The following is a 13,628-nucleotide window of genomic DNA, read 5'->3' on the forward strand; positions in this document are numbered from 1 at the left end:
ACATTTTAGAAGTATGGAACCGCAGCAGCACAGAGCAAGTAACTTTTTTTTTAAAAATATGATGCACCTTTATTTTCAGGAAAAAAACAGAAAGTTTATGCAGTAAGTTTATGATGCCTTGGCTATATATTTTAGCCACAATCACACAAAAACCGTGACTCAGTGCAGCGCTGATACAGTCACACCACTCTCAGACACACACACCACTTCTCTGTCACTCATCTATGGCAGTCTCATGCCATTGCAACTGCCCACCATCCCACTTTACACCTCCAATTGTAAACCAATGTGGATTTTTTATTTTTTTTTACCAAGCACCTTTCTGCTTTTCTGCCTTCTTTTAAGACAAGATATAGAACAAAGAGAAAAGTCTCCTTATCTATAAAGTGTTACATTTATGATGTTATTTTGTAGACATCCCAGAAGTTCGCATCACTCTCGTTCCCTAAACAAATAAACAGATTTTTCCCATTGGCTTTTGAATTGTTGCAGAAACAATCCAACAAAAGTTTACAACTCTCATGTTTTGTACATTACAATCCTCACAAATGAACACAACTTTTATGAATTTTGAAGATTAAATATCACCGGCAGAAGAAAAAAGCTAAACATAGGCTATAAATGAACTACACCACTATTTCAGTCTTTATTTTAAAAAACATTTTAACACAATTCAATACTAGTCATCTGGACTTCCGGCGGTGCGTTAAGATGGAGTAGATGGAGTTGATCCATGCTCTCAATGTGATAACATTGAAGCCTTTTTTTTTGGTCATTAAACTACTTCAAACTCATCTTTGTGCATAGTCAGTTTATCAAACGGTGTCTAAGCGCGTCTAGTCTCTGAATAATGTCGAAAAATTATAAAAAAGAGGATGCGAAGAGCGAGAGGATGTCTCCACTAGCGCGATTTCATCCCTGCTATCAAACGCATAAAACGGCCCTGCTAACAGAGATTAGAACATCATATTCCAAACTCGAGAGCAAGCTGGACAGTTTCCAAAGTGTGATAACGGATCATCAACAACGTCTCTCGAAGTTGGAACAGTTTGCGGATTCAGCCGACGGTGACTGGCAGGCTATGCGGACACAGCTAAGCTAAGCTAAAGAGAATTCTAAGCTAAAGGCTAAGCTAATCGACCTCGATGGGAGAAGTCGCTGCAACAATATAAGGATAATTGGCCTTCCCGAGAATATTGAGGGCCCTCAGCCGATGACCTTTTTTTCTCAACTACTTTTTGATGTGCTTGGCGGTGGCGTTTTGACATCACCTCCTGAGTTAGAACGGGCCCACCGTTCACTAGCCGCTAAACCGGGTCCCTCCAAAAGACCGAGACCTGTGGTGGTTTACTTCCACTCATTTCAGAATCGAGAGCGGGTGGTGCGTGAGGCCCGGAAACTACGAGGCAAGTTGAAATATAAAGACTCTCCTATTAGCATTTTCATTAGCGTTCCCAATATCGTGGAGTAATGAAGGAACTGTATACATTAGGCCTCAGGCCTACCCTGCGCAACCCGGCTAAGCTGTTCATCATGAATGAATGAATGAATGATGCATTTATATAACGCTTTATTGTGTATTGCTGTACACCCAAAGCGCTTTACAATCATGTGGGGGGGTCTCTCCTCTACCACCACCAGTGTGCAGCATCCACTTGGATGATGCGACGGCAGCCACAGGACAACGGCGCCAGTGCGCTCACCACACACCAGCTACAGGTGGAGAGGAGAGAGAGTCATAGAGCCAATCAAGTGTATGGGGATTATTAGGAGGCCATGATAGACAAGGGCCAGTAGAGGGAATTTGAGGGAATCATGCCAGGAGACGGCCCAAGAAAGTTTTTGCCCTCAGTGAAGGAGGCTAATGACTTTGTTTGGAAATTGACAACATGAGGCAGCCTTTGTTTACGAGGAGTACTTCTTGTCAGTTCGTGAATAATACATGAAAATGTTGGAAGACAGTCCAAGAAAACGTTTGCCTTCAATGGAGGAGGCTAAAGACCTTATTGTATTATTTGCCGTCGCTCAGATCATGAGCCAAAGGGAAACTGACATTTACCGACCAACTCTCTTATCTACGAGTGTTTTCTGACAATCTATCCAGTGATTGATGCGTAACGCTGGCTGTTATGTTAGTTGAGCCTCTGTTGCGATCTAAATGTTTCTTTTATGACATCGCATGACATTATTTTTTATTTATATGTTTCTTTCCTCTCTTTTTTTCTATTTGTATAATGTATTTAGCTTCTTATCCAGGCATAATTTAGAGGCCTTCTTCTAACATGTTAACAGTTCAAAATAATACTTGTTATAAGAAGCATTATTGACTACCTGAGCTGTTTTATTTACCTGCTATGACAGACATCTTTTTTTTATACTAGTGTTTGGCCTGGTTGTTTTTCTGGTAAAATTATGACCAAATCACACATGCCCTTTTTGTTTTTACATGTATGTGTGTATATACATATATATATATATATATATATATATATATATATATATATATATATATATATTGTGACGAGTCGGCTGCCTCCCCCCTGTCCATCATCACCACCCCGTCCCGTATTCGCCGCCCTTCACCAGGCTCCCGACGGGAGTGGGTGTGTGAGAGAGGAGGGGCGCTGAACACCTAGGGCTGGCGGCGTGTGATGAGGCGCACCTGATGTGAATAGAGCCTCATCACTAGGGGTGTGCTCAAAATATCGATTCTTAGATACATACCGATATAATAAAAAAAGATACAGTATCGATATTCTAGCCCTTAGTATCGATACTCCGCCCAGCCATTAGGGGGCGCAGCGGCACCCGCGAGTTTCAAAAAACTCATGGAAAATGTTAAAGCAAGATGTAGCATTTAAGTGATTTCATAGTGAAATATGTTATGGCAGTACATGGTGTCACAAAAAAGAATTATAAGAAGATTTAAATAAGAAGTTAAGAATAATAATAAGAAGATTTTGTGCTTGTGTGAGCTCAGACTGTACCCTTGGAAAGTTAAATGTTGACTTGTGGTAATTTCCAGATTAATACAATTTGTGTACACTTAATCAGAGCACTTAAAGTTGCAAATATTTAAGCAAAATGCACTTTGTTATAATGGACTTTTGTCTTCAATAAATTGAAGAAAAATGCAGAGTTCTGTTTGTTGAGTAAATGTGTTCAGCATTAACTAATTGGCTCTGGCCCATGTATTTTTATTGAATCGTATCGAATCGTGTCACATTGTATCAAATCGTATCGAGACAGCTCTGTATCGAGGTACGTATCGAATCGTGACCTGTGTATCGAGGTATGTATCGTATCGCCAGGTTCTCCAAGGTATACAGCCCTACTCATCACCGCCGCCATTTAAACGCCGAGCGCGCCTCTCCTCGGGAGACCGGTCTCTTCCCCGTGCATGCACGCTGGTGTCCTCGTGGGTCCAGGAAGGGAGCGTCGAGGAGGACTGCCGCACCCGTTAGGCGGCTGACGGGCCAGGATGCCGGGCCGCCGAATCCCCCAAAAGTGCCGGGAACCCAGGAGATGGACGAAGCCGCGCAAGAGACGCCGCCGCCACTCGCTCCCGGCCCCGAGAGGGGAGCGTGTGCGGCCACCGTACTCCGCCCCTTGCCTGGACCCTTCCCTGACGAACACTACCCTCCTTCACTAGCCCCGCGGCACAACGAGGACACCAGATTCCCCGTTTATTTGGACACTTTTCCCCCTTTTGGACACTTTAATTTTAATATTTTGTTTAATAAAAACCTCTCCGAGGCTTGACGCCACGCCCACTGTGTCTGTCGTTTGCTCCTCCCGCCACTATATATATATATATATATATATATATATATATATATATATATATATATATATCGGGACGTTGATCTCCTGAATGCGACAAGGAAGTTCGATTGGTATTTGACTTAATACCACAGTGCAGAGGACACTTGAAAATTTAGAATGATTGTAGGGATTCAGGCCAGTGGTTCTGTGTGTGTGCGTGCGTGCGTGCGTGCATGTTTTTTTTTTTTTTTTTTTTTTTTTTTTTTTTTTTTTTTTTTTTTTTTATTATCCCTCTCTTCTCCCTTTTTTCTCCTCACAGCAAAACTGCAGTTACCATATCAGCATGTCTCCCTTCCTCAAGATCCCAACAGTTATCTTTGCCGTTCACAACTTCCCAGTACTTTGAGACATGGCTACTACATGCGGTGCTCTTAGGATCACATCTTGGAATGTGAGGGGGGTGAGCAACGCATTGAAACTGGGCAAGATTATGGCACATTTACAGCGGCTTAAAGGTGATATATTTTTTATTCGAGACACACCTGCGTAACCGCGAGATAATGCGGTTTAAGAGTGGTGGTGATGGCGCAGTGGATAAGACACATGCAGTTGGTGTGAGAGACCCGGGTTCGAATCCACTGTGAGACACCAATGTGTCCCTGAGCAAGACACTTAACCCCCTAGTTGCTCCAGAGGCGTGCGACCTCTGACATATATAGCAATTGTAAGTCGCTTTGGATAAAAGCGTCAGCTAAATGAATAAATATAAATATAAATATAAGAGAAACTGGATTGGGCAGGTATTCCACTCTAAATTCAATAGCAAAGCAAGAGGTACTGCCATATTGATACGTAAAAATGTCCCTTTCACTTCCGACAAGTCTGTCTCTGATCCTAACGGCAGATATGTAATGGTTTCAGGATTGCTTCAGGGCACTCCAATTTTGTTGGTTTGTGTTTATGGCCCAAACTGGGATGATAACCATTTTATAACCACCCTATTCTCATCATTTCCACACCTGAATAACCATTATATAATCATGGGAGGTGACTTTAATTTAGTCCAGGACCCACTGCTGGATAGGCCATCAGCTAGGACTGTCTCCCAAACTAAATCAGCAAAGACCTTACTTACATTAGCTCACCAGTTTGGTATTACCGACCCATGGAGACATAAGTTTCCTAAAGCCAAAATGTTTTCCTTTTTCTCGCAGGTTCATCATACTTATAGCCGTATTGACTTTTTCCTCTTGGATGTGAGACTGCTCTCAAAGACTACCGCAGTAGATTATCATATCATCGCTATATCAGACCACGCTCCGACGTCACTTGACCTGAACCTACTTGTACAAACCAGCCCTTTTAAAACATGGAGATTTAATTCAGTTCTCTTAGCAGAAGACTCCTATAAACAATTTTTGCAGTCTCATCTTATAATGTTTTTTGAGGTAAATGATCTACCTGACACAAGTAGAGGTACTCTTTGGGAGGCATCAAAGGCGTTAATTAGAGGACAACTTATATCCTTTATTTCAAATATGAAAAAAGTAGAAACTTCCCACACAACAAAGCTTCTCAAAGATCTAAAAGAGATTGACGAAAAATATTCAAATAATCCTGACTCTGGTCTCTACAAAGAACGAGTCAGATTACAGACCGAGTTTGACCTAATTTCCACTACTAAAGTTAAATCACTCCTGCTAAAATCTAGACAACGTTTTTATGAATCCGGTGATAAAGCAGGGAAACTTCTTTCCCATCAAGCCAGAGTCGAGACTTCTTCAAGGCTGATTTCAGCTGTTAAATCTACCTCAGGTGAGGTTCTTACTGGACCGAAAGAGATCAACAATACGTTCGCAGAGTATCATGCCAATTTATATGCCATTGACTGCCCTCCGTCCCCTGCTGACATACTCAAAGGTATTATTTTCCCACAAATAAGTAATGATATATCTGAGAACCTGGGTAGTTTAATTACCACGGCTGAAGTTCAGGAAGCCATCTGCTCGCTTCAAAGCAGTAAATCACCTGGCCCTGATGGCTTCACTGTTGAATATTACAAGACCTTTGTAGGTCTGCTTGCCCCTGTCTTAAGAGACATGTATAACGAAGCATATGCCCTTGACCACCTTCCAGGCACCTTGTCAGAGGCTACGATCTCTCTTCTCCTCAAAGTAAACAAAGACCCTCTCCTTTGTAGCAGCTACAGGCCAATATCACTTTTAAACGTAGACTATAAAATTCTTTCTAAGATCCTTACCCTGCGGCTGCAACGTATTCTGCCATCTATTATACAGCACTTGATCAAACTGGCTTTATGCCAGGCAGGCAGTCCTCTCACAACACAAGACGTCTCCTTAATATTATTTACTCTCCTAGCTGTGAAACACCTGAAGTAGTAGTATCCCTTGATGCTGAGAAGGGAAGTAATGAGTAGGTTCGTTTTATACGAAGTAATGAGTAGGTTTGGGTTGAGCGAGACCTTCATTCACTGGGTGAAACTTCTATACTCATCTCCTAAAGCCTCGGTGCGAACAAATGATACCATTTCTTCTCCTTTTTTTCTTCACCGCGGTACCAGACAAGGTTGTCCATTGTCCCCATTGTTATTCACTTTGGCAATAGAGCCACTAGCTCTTTTGCTTCGTTCTGAAATTGGCTTTAAAGGCATTGTGCGTCAAGGTATCACTTCCAAGTTGTCACTATATGCGGATGATTTTCTCTTGTACGTATCAGATCCAGTAAATTCTTTCCCCACGATATTTGATATTCTTAATAAATACGGTACTGTATCAGGCTACAAACTTAATTATCAAAAGAGTGAACTCTTACCTATTAATATATTGGCTAAAGAACTCCCACAAAACATAGTTCCATTTAAATGGTCAGATAGTGGCTTTCGATATTTAGGCATCCAGGTCGCCGCATCGCTGTCAGATTTATATCGTGATAATTTTTTGCCCCTGTTCGATAAGATTGAAAAAGATTTTGCACGCTGGTCCGTTCTGCCCTTATCACTTGTAGGTCGTATGAATTTGGTTAAGATGACAGTCCTCCCTAGGTTCCTTTATTTGTTCCAACATTTACCGATTTTACTTGCTAAATCCTTTTTTGACAAATTAGATAAGTTGGTTGTGGCATTTTTATGGAACGGTAAACCAGCTAGAATACGCAAACTGATTTTGCAATCCCCTAAGGACAGGGGGGCTTTTGCCCTCCCTGTTTTTAGATATTACTATTGGGCAGCCAATGTACAAAAACTTTCTTTTTGGATGTGTGAAGAGCAAGAATCTTTGCCTGTTTGGGCACAGTTGGAGAGGGACTCATCTCCATTTTCTTTACAGTCGTTAATTTGTTCTCAGCTTCCATTCTCGCCTTCATACTCAACTTTTTGTCCAATTGTATCCTTATCACTTAAAATCTGGAATCAGATTAGGAAACATTTTGGCCTAACAGGTCCCTCTGTTTTGGCCCCAATTTATAGGAACTACTTTTTTGAGCCTTCCAAAACAGACCCAGTTTTTCGGACATGGCACTCCATGGGCATCAAATCAATAAAAGACCTATATACTGCTAACGTTTTTTCTTCTTTTGCTCAGCTTTCCACTCAATATGACCTCCCGACCAGCCATCTTTTCCGCTTTTTTCAGATCAGGGACTATGTGAAAAAAATATTCCCTCACTTCCCAAATCGTCCCCCTGAAACTTTAGTTGATACTCTTTTATCTGTAGAGCCTACTACTAAGGGATGCATTTCAATACTATATGGGTTCCTGTGGTCATATCTTCCCACTCCCTTACATTGACCAAAACCTTATGGGAGGACGGCCTTGGTATTGGGATATCTGAACAGCAGTGGGACTTGGCACTATCTTTGGTTCATTCATCATCCATTTGCGCCCGGCATAGCCTGATTCAATGTAAGGTACTTCATAGGACCCACTATACAAACGCCAGGCTTTCCAAAATTTACCCTTCTGTTACCAATGCCTGTAACAGATGTAACCTCTCACCAGCCAATCATACTCACATGTTTTGGTCTTGCAGTAAACTAAGTTCGTTTTGGACAGACATATTTGATACATTAAGTGGGGCTTATGATTATGCCATTACTCTTAACCCGCTAACTGCCATTTTTGGTGTTCCTCCCAGTATGGACCTGCCCAAACCATTGAATCATGCCCTGGCTTTTACTACCTTAATAGCCCGAAAGCTAATCTTGCTCAGTTGGAAACTTGCCCGTCCTCCGTCATACACTCATTGGGTTCGAGAAGTGCTTTATAATCTGAAGCTTGAAAAACTTAGGTTTTCACTCAAGGGTTCTGTACAGTCTTTCCATAACATCTGGGATCCCTTTATACAGCATATAAATGCACTTAATCATGCTTATGAGTTGGAAGAGGAATAAACAATACTGTAGTATTATATTTTATTTATTATTTTTTTATTTTTTTTATTTATTTTATTTTTTAAATATAATAACTCTCCTTATTTAGTTGGCCATAAGTGTGTTGTGTGAGTGGTGAATTTGTTTGTCTTATGGGTGTTGGCCTGAAGGGTGGGATCCAGGAGGGTTGAGATACAGTAGTGCCGTTTCTTAAATCACAACGCCTAAGAGAACTGTTAACACTCTGCATATGTTAAAATGTAAAATGCCTAATAAAGAAAAAAAAAAAAAACATTTTAACACAACGAGGCTATAGATGAGTTTACCTGTTTGGCGTGATTATGTTCAGTGTCCAACAACCTTTGTAGTCTAATTTAGCGCCGTTAAAAACAACCATTTTTCAATACAATTAAAAGATTTAAAAAAATCAGTTTTTGCTGATTTTATGTTGTAGAATAAATCATGAAAATATCTTGAGCTTGTGTTAACAACAGACCTTATTTCAGGCATTCAACCAAAAACTCAAAGAACCCATATGTTATGAATTCAAAACAATTTTAACATGCTGCGAGATTTGAAAACTGATACTTTTGAACATTGTCGTCACATATAGAGCTTCATATGCATGACTTTTCTAATTCAGTAGGTTTGCACAGTAGTTCACAGGATACGCCGTTGCACCTGAGTGACGAAGAGCTGTGAACGAACCCTGTGAAACTACAATTCAACAAAACTGCTCAAATCCGCATAAGGAAGTTAAATAGCACGGCTGCATCAACAAATGCATTTTTTAATCACTTTTGCATTTGTTAACACTATCGGGTATGTTTAGGCTTGGGTTTGGTGCAGAGGATATTTCCAACACGATAGAGCATTAACTTTTATTGACACTCATCGGATATTTGAATTATGAACCACCACAATACGTACCTGAAACAATGTAATAAAGAACACAGCAATACGTGCCTATATCAACTTAACAAAAACATGTCAGGGTCACGAATTGAACCAGTGTCTTAGCGCCACTCACTGGATGTTTCATTTTGAAACCGCCGTGAAACGTGCAGTAAGGTACGTAGTATCGGTGTTGCAGAAATGTATTTAGAGGCACGGATTTTGAATGAGCCTGGGTTGGGGATAGCGATAGGGGGCAGGATCAATAAAGGTCCTCGAGTTGCACAACGGCACTGTATCTCAGCACGCTGCCCTCAAGGCTAGCGGCACGGACATATATTTTATTTTTACTCTTCTATTTAATTATTTCATTGTATAATCTTTATTTCTTTTTAGTTAATCATTTATCTTATTTTATAGCACACAGAGGCGTACAGCACAGTTTGTGCAGTACATTGTTACATTATTTATATTGTTTATTTAAATTTATATCCAATTTGGGAGCAGGCACCATGTGAGCCTGGACTGCAACTGGCTCCTAGACTCCTCCAGCCCATGATTGACATAGTTGTCATGATATCCATGCTGGAGTTGACTCTGTACGGTGAGCCGCAGCTGTGTATGTATAGCGTCTAACCCTCAACAGCAGCTGATGTCTATACAGCCCTCCCTCAGGACTCACACACTGTCCCTGACACACACACTCAGCCTCGAGGGCTTTCTGCTCGGTGCTCAACTCACAGCCATCTTTCAATTTCAGTTTGTTAGCCTTGAGTTACGGGTGATGTCAGTGTGCGGCCCGTGAGGATGTAAGGAAAAAGCGTTATTGCGAAGAGCTTGTTTCATTGTTTATTTACCTACAGCGGGGACTCTGATACGAGGGAGCGTTTAGTTATTGTAAATGCACAGACAACATTGTTTCCTGCTCCGTTTAAGCATTTAGGTGCCTGGTGGGAACTATCTGTTTTCCAAAGGTATTACAACACAAATGAAACACCTGGAGTCAGGCAGGAGAAGAAAGAGCAAAGCGCTCAAGAGGTTTACCAATGTTTGCGTTTGTTCTCTAACAGGGACAGCCCGATGGCTAATGAGAGTGGAGCCAAAACTGCCCGATCCAAAGCCTCCAGCCGCTTCCCCAGACTAGGCCGCAACTCGGGCCGTGACGCCCGGAACCCTGAACCCCAGAGCGGTGACCTTTAACCTCTGACTGCAATCCTTAGAACTCATCAGTATGGATGTGCCGAGCCAAGGACCTTCTCTTCTATTATAGATGTACATACGACACCGTTGGAGACTAGCTGGGTCTAGAAACGACGAACAAAATCTTCAAGAAACTGCGGTGTGTATCGGTTTAGTTAGCCAAACTTTTTCACTTACTATTGTGCCTAGTGATTTATAACAGATATTGTTTTTGGGAAAAGCCAGGATGTCATTTTGACTAACAGCAGTGACATGAAACTTTTATGAGACTGCGATGAGAATGGTGCGTTTGTCTGGAAATAATTTGCACATCATATTATTTGACTGCGACACATGGGACTCATTTTTATTTTTCTGTTTGTATACATTTTGCTACCATGCTCTGCTATGTATGAGGCAGAAAGTTAATGTAATCGTATTATGACTGCACTATACATATACAAAACAATCACTTTCCACCTTCCTGTTCACAGTAAATCCAAAAAACTATTTCAGATTTTACATAGATGAATGTCTGGTCAGAACGAAAGCGTTAGTCGGGTCTGGGCTCTCAAGCTCCAGAGCCCTTGTCGTCTGTCCCTGAAAACCATTCATTGGAAATTTCCTGCCATTATCCTGTATGACCTCGAGAGTACAGTTACACAGAAAGATGGGGCATATCGTATTGAGTGGACTGAACAGAAGAGAATTTCGTAGCAGGGGGACCTCCATTGAATGAACGAGTGAGAGATCATTTTGCCCTATTTTAACTACAAGCACAATGATGATTGGGATTCATTACTAATAAATAGTATTTATGGTTTTAACATGTTATAATGTATATGGAGATCATAGAGAGGAACCATGATGTGTTTGAATAAATAAATAAATAATCTGCTATCAAACTGAATGTGTTGTAGAATTGCCATCAGATTCTGTTTGGCTGTAACGCATATAGTAGCAGATCTGTTGTGTGCTTTGCATATGTGTCTGTTTGCAACTTTTTGTACCAGTAAGCAACTGTATATGATGGTTTTTCTTAATCAGAGTATCTTTCTGTCCCAAATGTCACAGGAAACAGCTGTTTTGCAGCCTTAAGAGTACATGAGCTTAATGAATACATGAATAAATACAAGTACCACACACAATCTGTTTTTGTGTCAAATTTGTAAGGTAAGTGGAGATTAGTGCTATGCCACAAGACTGTCTGTCTTCCATTTTGAGTAAAGTAAGTGTTTTAAAGGCTCAATGTATTAAAAAAAAAAATCTAATTTAAAAATGGTCAACAACAAAAGATTTTGAGCTTGTGAGCTGTGTTGCCATGGTAACTTGAAACAAAATCAGGAGAATTTTACATAACACCTCCAGGTCACTAAGAAACGGATGGGTTGTCTCTAAGTGTTGGTTCTTTCTGTCACCTTGAGTGATACAAAGTGTCTGTCACGTGGTTTTTATTTCAACAAATTAAAAATGGTCTTTGCAAGGCAGGAAAAGAATAGTAGGGGATAGTTCACCCGAAAATGAAAATTGTCATCATTTACTCATCTTGAAGTTTTATAAACCTGTATGAGTTTCTTTCTTCTGTTGAACTCAAAAGAAGATATTTTGACGAATGTGGGTAGCCAAAAAATTTCCGATAGACTATTTCCATAGTATGTTTCCATAATATGGAAGTCGGTGGCTACCGTCAACAGTTTGTTTCCCAGCATTCTTCAAAATATCTTCTTACAGGTTTACCATACAGGTTTGTAGCAACTTGAGGGTGAGTAAATGATGACAGAATGTTTAGTTTTTGGGTGAAATGTCCTTTTAAAATTGTAAGTTGCGCTTTTAGGCTTTGGTTCTGTGTAAATAAAATGCTGCATTGTAGGTTTGCTGTCATCATGCAATAAAGAAGTGTTCAATCACAATTCAATATGGAAACAGAACAGCATATTCATATTTTGAACATTTTATCAATGCAAGTAAACTTTAATCTTAAATTCTTTAAAACATATAAACGTAAAAAGTTTGCACCCTTAGGCCATCCAAGATTTAGGTTTGTTTCTTCATTAGAACAGGTTTAGAAATTTAGCATGCAGTGAATGGGTGCCGTCAAAATGAGAGTTCAAACAGCTGATTAAAGCATCACAATAATCCATAATCCTGTCAGAACCAAACTAGAATTTTTGAGAAATAATATCAAAGTTAAATATTCATATAATACACCGGAATGTAATATTAGGGACATCTGGGCTAGTCATTATACTGTTTACAGTAAATGATTTGGTTACACAAAAGTTACAAATCAACCGTTTTTGCTTTTTTTTTTTTTAACACACCTTGACCAATAGTGGGGTATGTTGTCAAATATGGAAAATCGGGCTTTCAAGACATTTTTTATTTAAGACAGTCTTGAAATCAACATACAAAACTATTTTAGAGGCATTTGCCTCGAAACCTTATAATTACTGAGATGCAGTTTTTGTGTCAACTAGCACAGGTGTCCCTTGCTGGCAGTCAGAAGTAGATCACTGCACAGAGAGTGTATTCACAGCTGAGTGAATACAGGCCAGACAATCGGTGCACTTCCACTTGGAAGACCATTTAGATAATATTACTCGTGCTTCTGGTTATAGCTTGGTAGCATTTAAAACCCCAAAACATGTCATTTATTTCACTGTATAGAAGGCACTATAAAAGTCCCTGTCAAATCTGCATTACAAAGATGTAGTCATTCTGTGAGCTAAACATTAAAGTACTTACTTTTAGCACTCTGCGTAGTTATGGTACGTTATGGTAGCTGTTTTATTCATGTGATACATTCCTAACATTTATTGTTCAGCTGAATATGATTTCCATGAATTTCTCTGCAGAACACAGTAACCTTAGTTATGTCGAGGCTGTTGTATAAACAGAGTATTTTAGTGGGAATTCAAGTACAGCAGCCATTTATTCTTCTCGTTCCCTCTTTTCTTTTTATATCATTGATTTGCATCTCAAAACTCTGGTATTTCGAACTACGGAAATGATGTTTAAAAAAACGTTACCTCATTCAAAGACCTTGAGTGTTACATTTATTTTTTTGGTCTATGCAGTCAGAATATTCATAAGTTTACTTTTACTTTCAACCTGAATGAACTTTAAGATCTACAAATTACTGACAAATATTTGTTAACAAAGGTTCTTTTAATGAGACTGAAATATGCAATCGTGATGATAAACGATTTCACTTAAATTGTACTGTTAATAAAAAAGAATGAATACAAAATAATGCCACAAGATATTAACAGTGCAGTAATAATGTTTTTTGAAGAAAATGCATGCACAAATACACAGCTTGCACAACTTGCTCGTCAAAATATGCAATATTCTTTTTAATAACAGCACACTAAAAAAAAGGACTGTAAATAACTGACGTAAA

The 13,628-nt window shown here is 39.8% G+C and overlaps 1 protein-coding gene across 1 annotated transcript in view; it reads left to right on the forward strand.

The window, feature by feature from the left end:
- The window catches only part of LOC306852122 (sorting nexin-29-like), a 119,154-nt gene extending 107,782 nt beyond the window's left edge, over positions 1 to 11,372 (forward strand). The window contains exon 21 of the mRNA XM_079388775.1: positions 10,117 to 11,372. Within this exon, the coding sequence (XP_079244901.1) occupies positions 10,117 to 10,246 (130 nt within the window). The 3' untranslated portion in view covers positions 10,247 to 11,372. The remainder of the gene's footprint in view (positions 1 to 10,116) is intronic.
- The last annotated feature ends 2,256 nt before the right edge of the window (positions 11,373 to 13,628 follow it).

This window comes from Barbus barbus, assembly GCF_936440315.1.
Source record: "Barbus barbus genome assembly, chromosome: 32".
In the NCBI taxonomy this organism is placed as follows: Eukaryota; Metazoa; Chordata; class Actinopteri; order Cypriniformes; family Cyprinidae; genus Barbus; species Barbus barbus.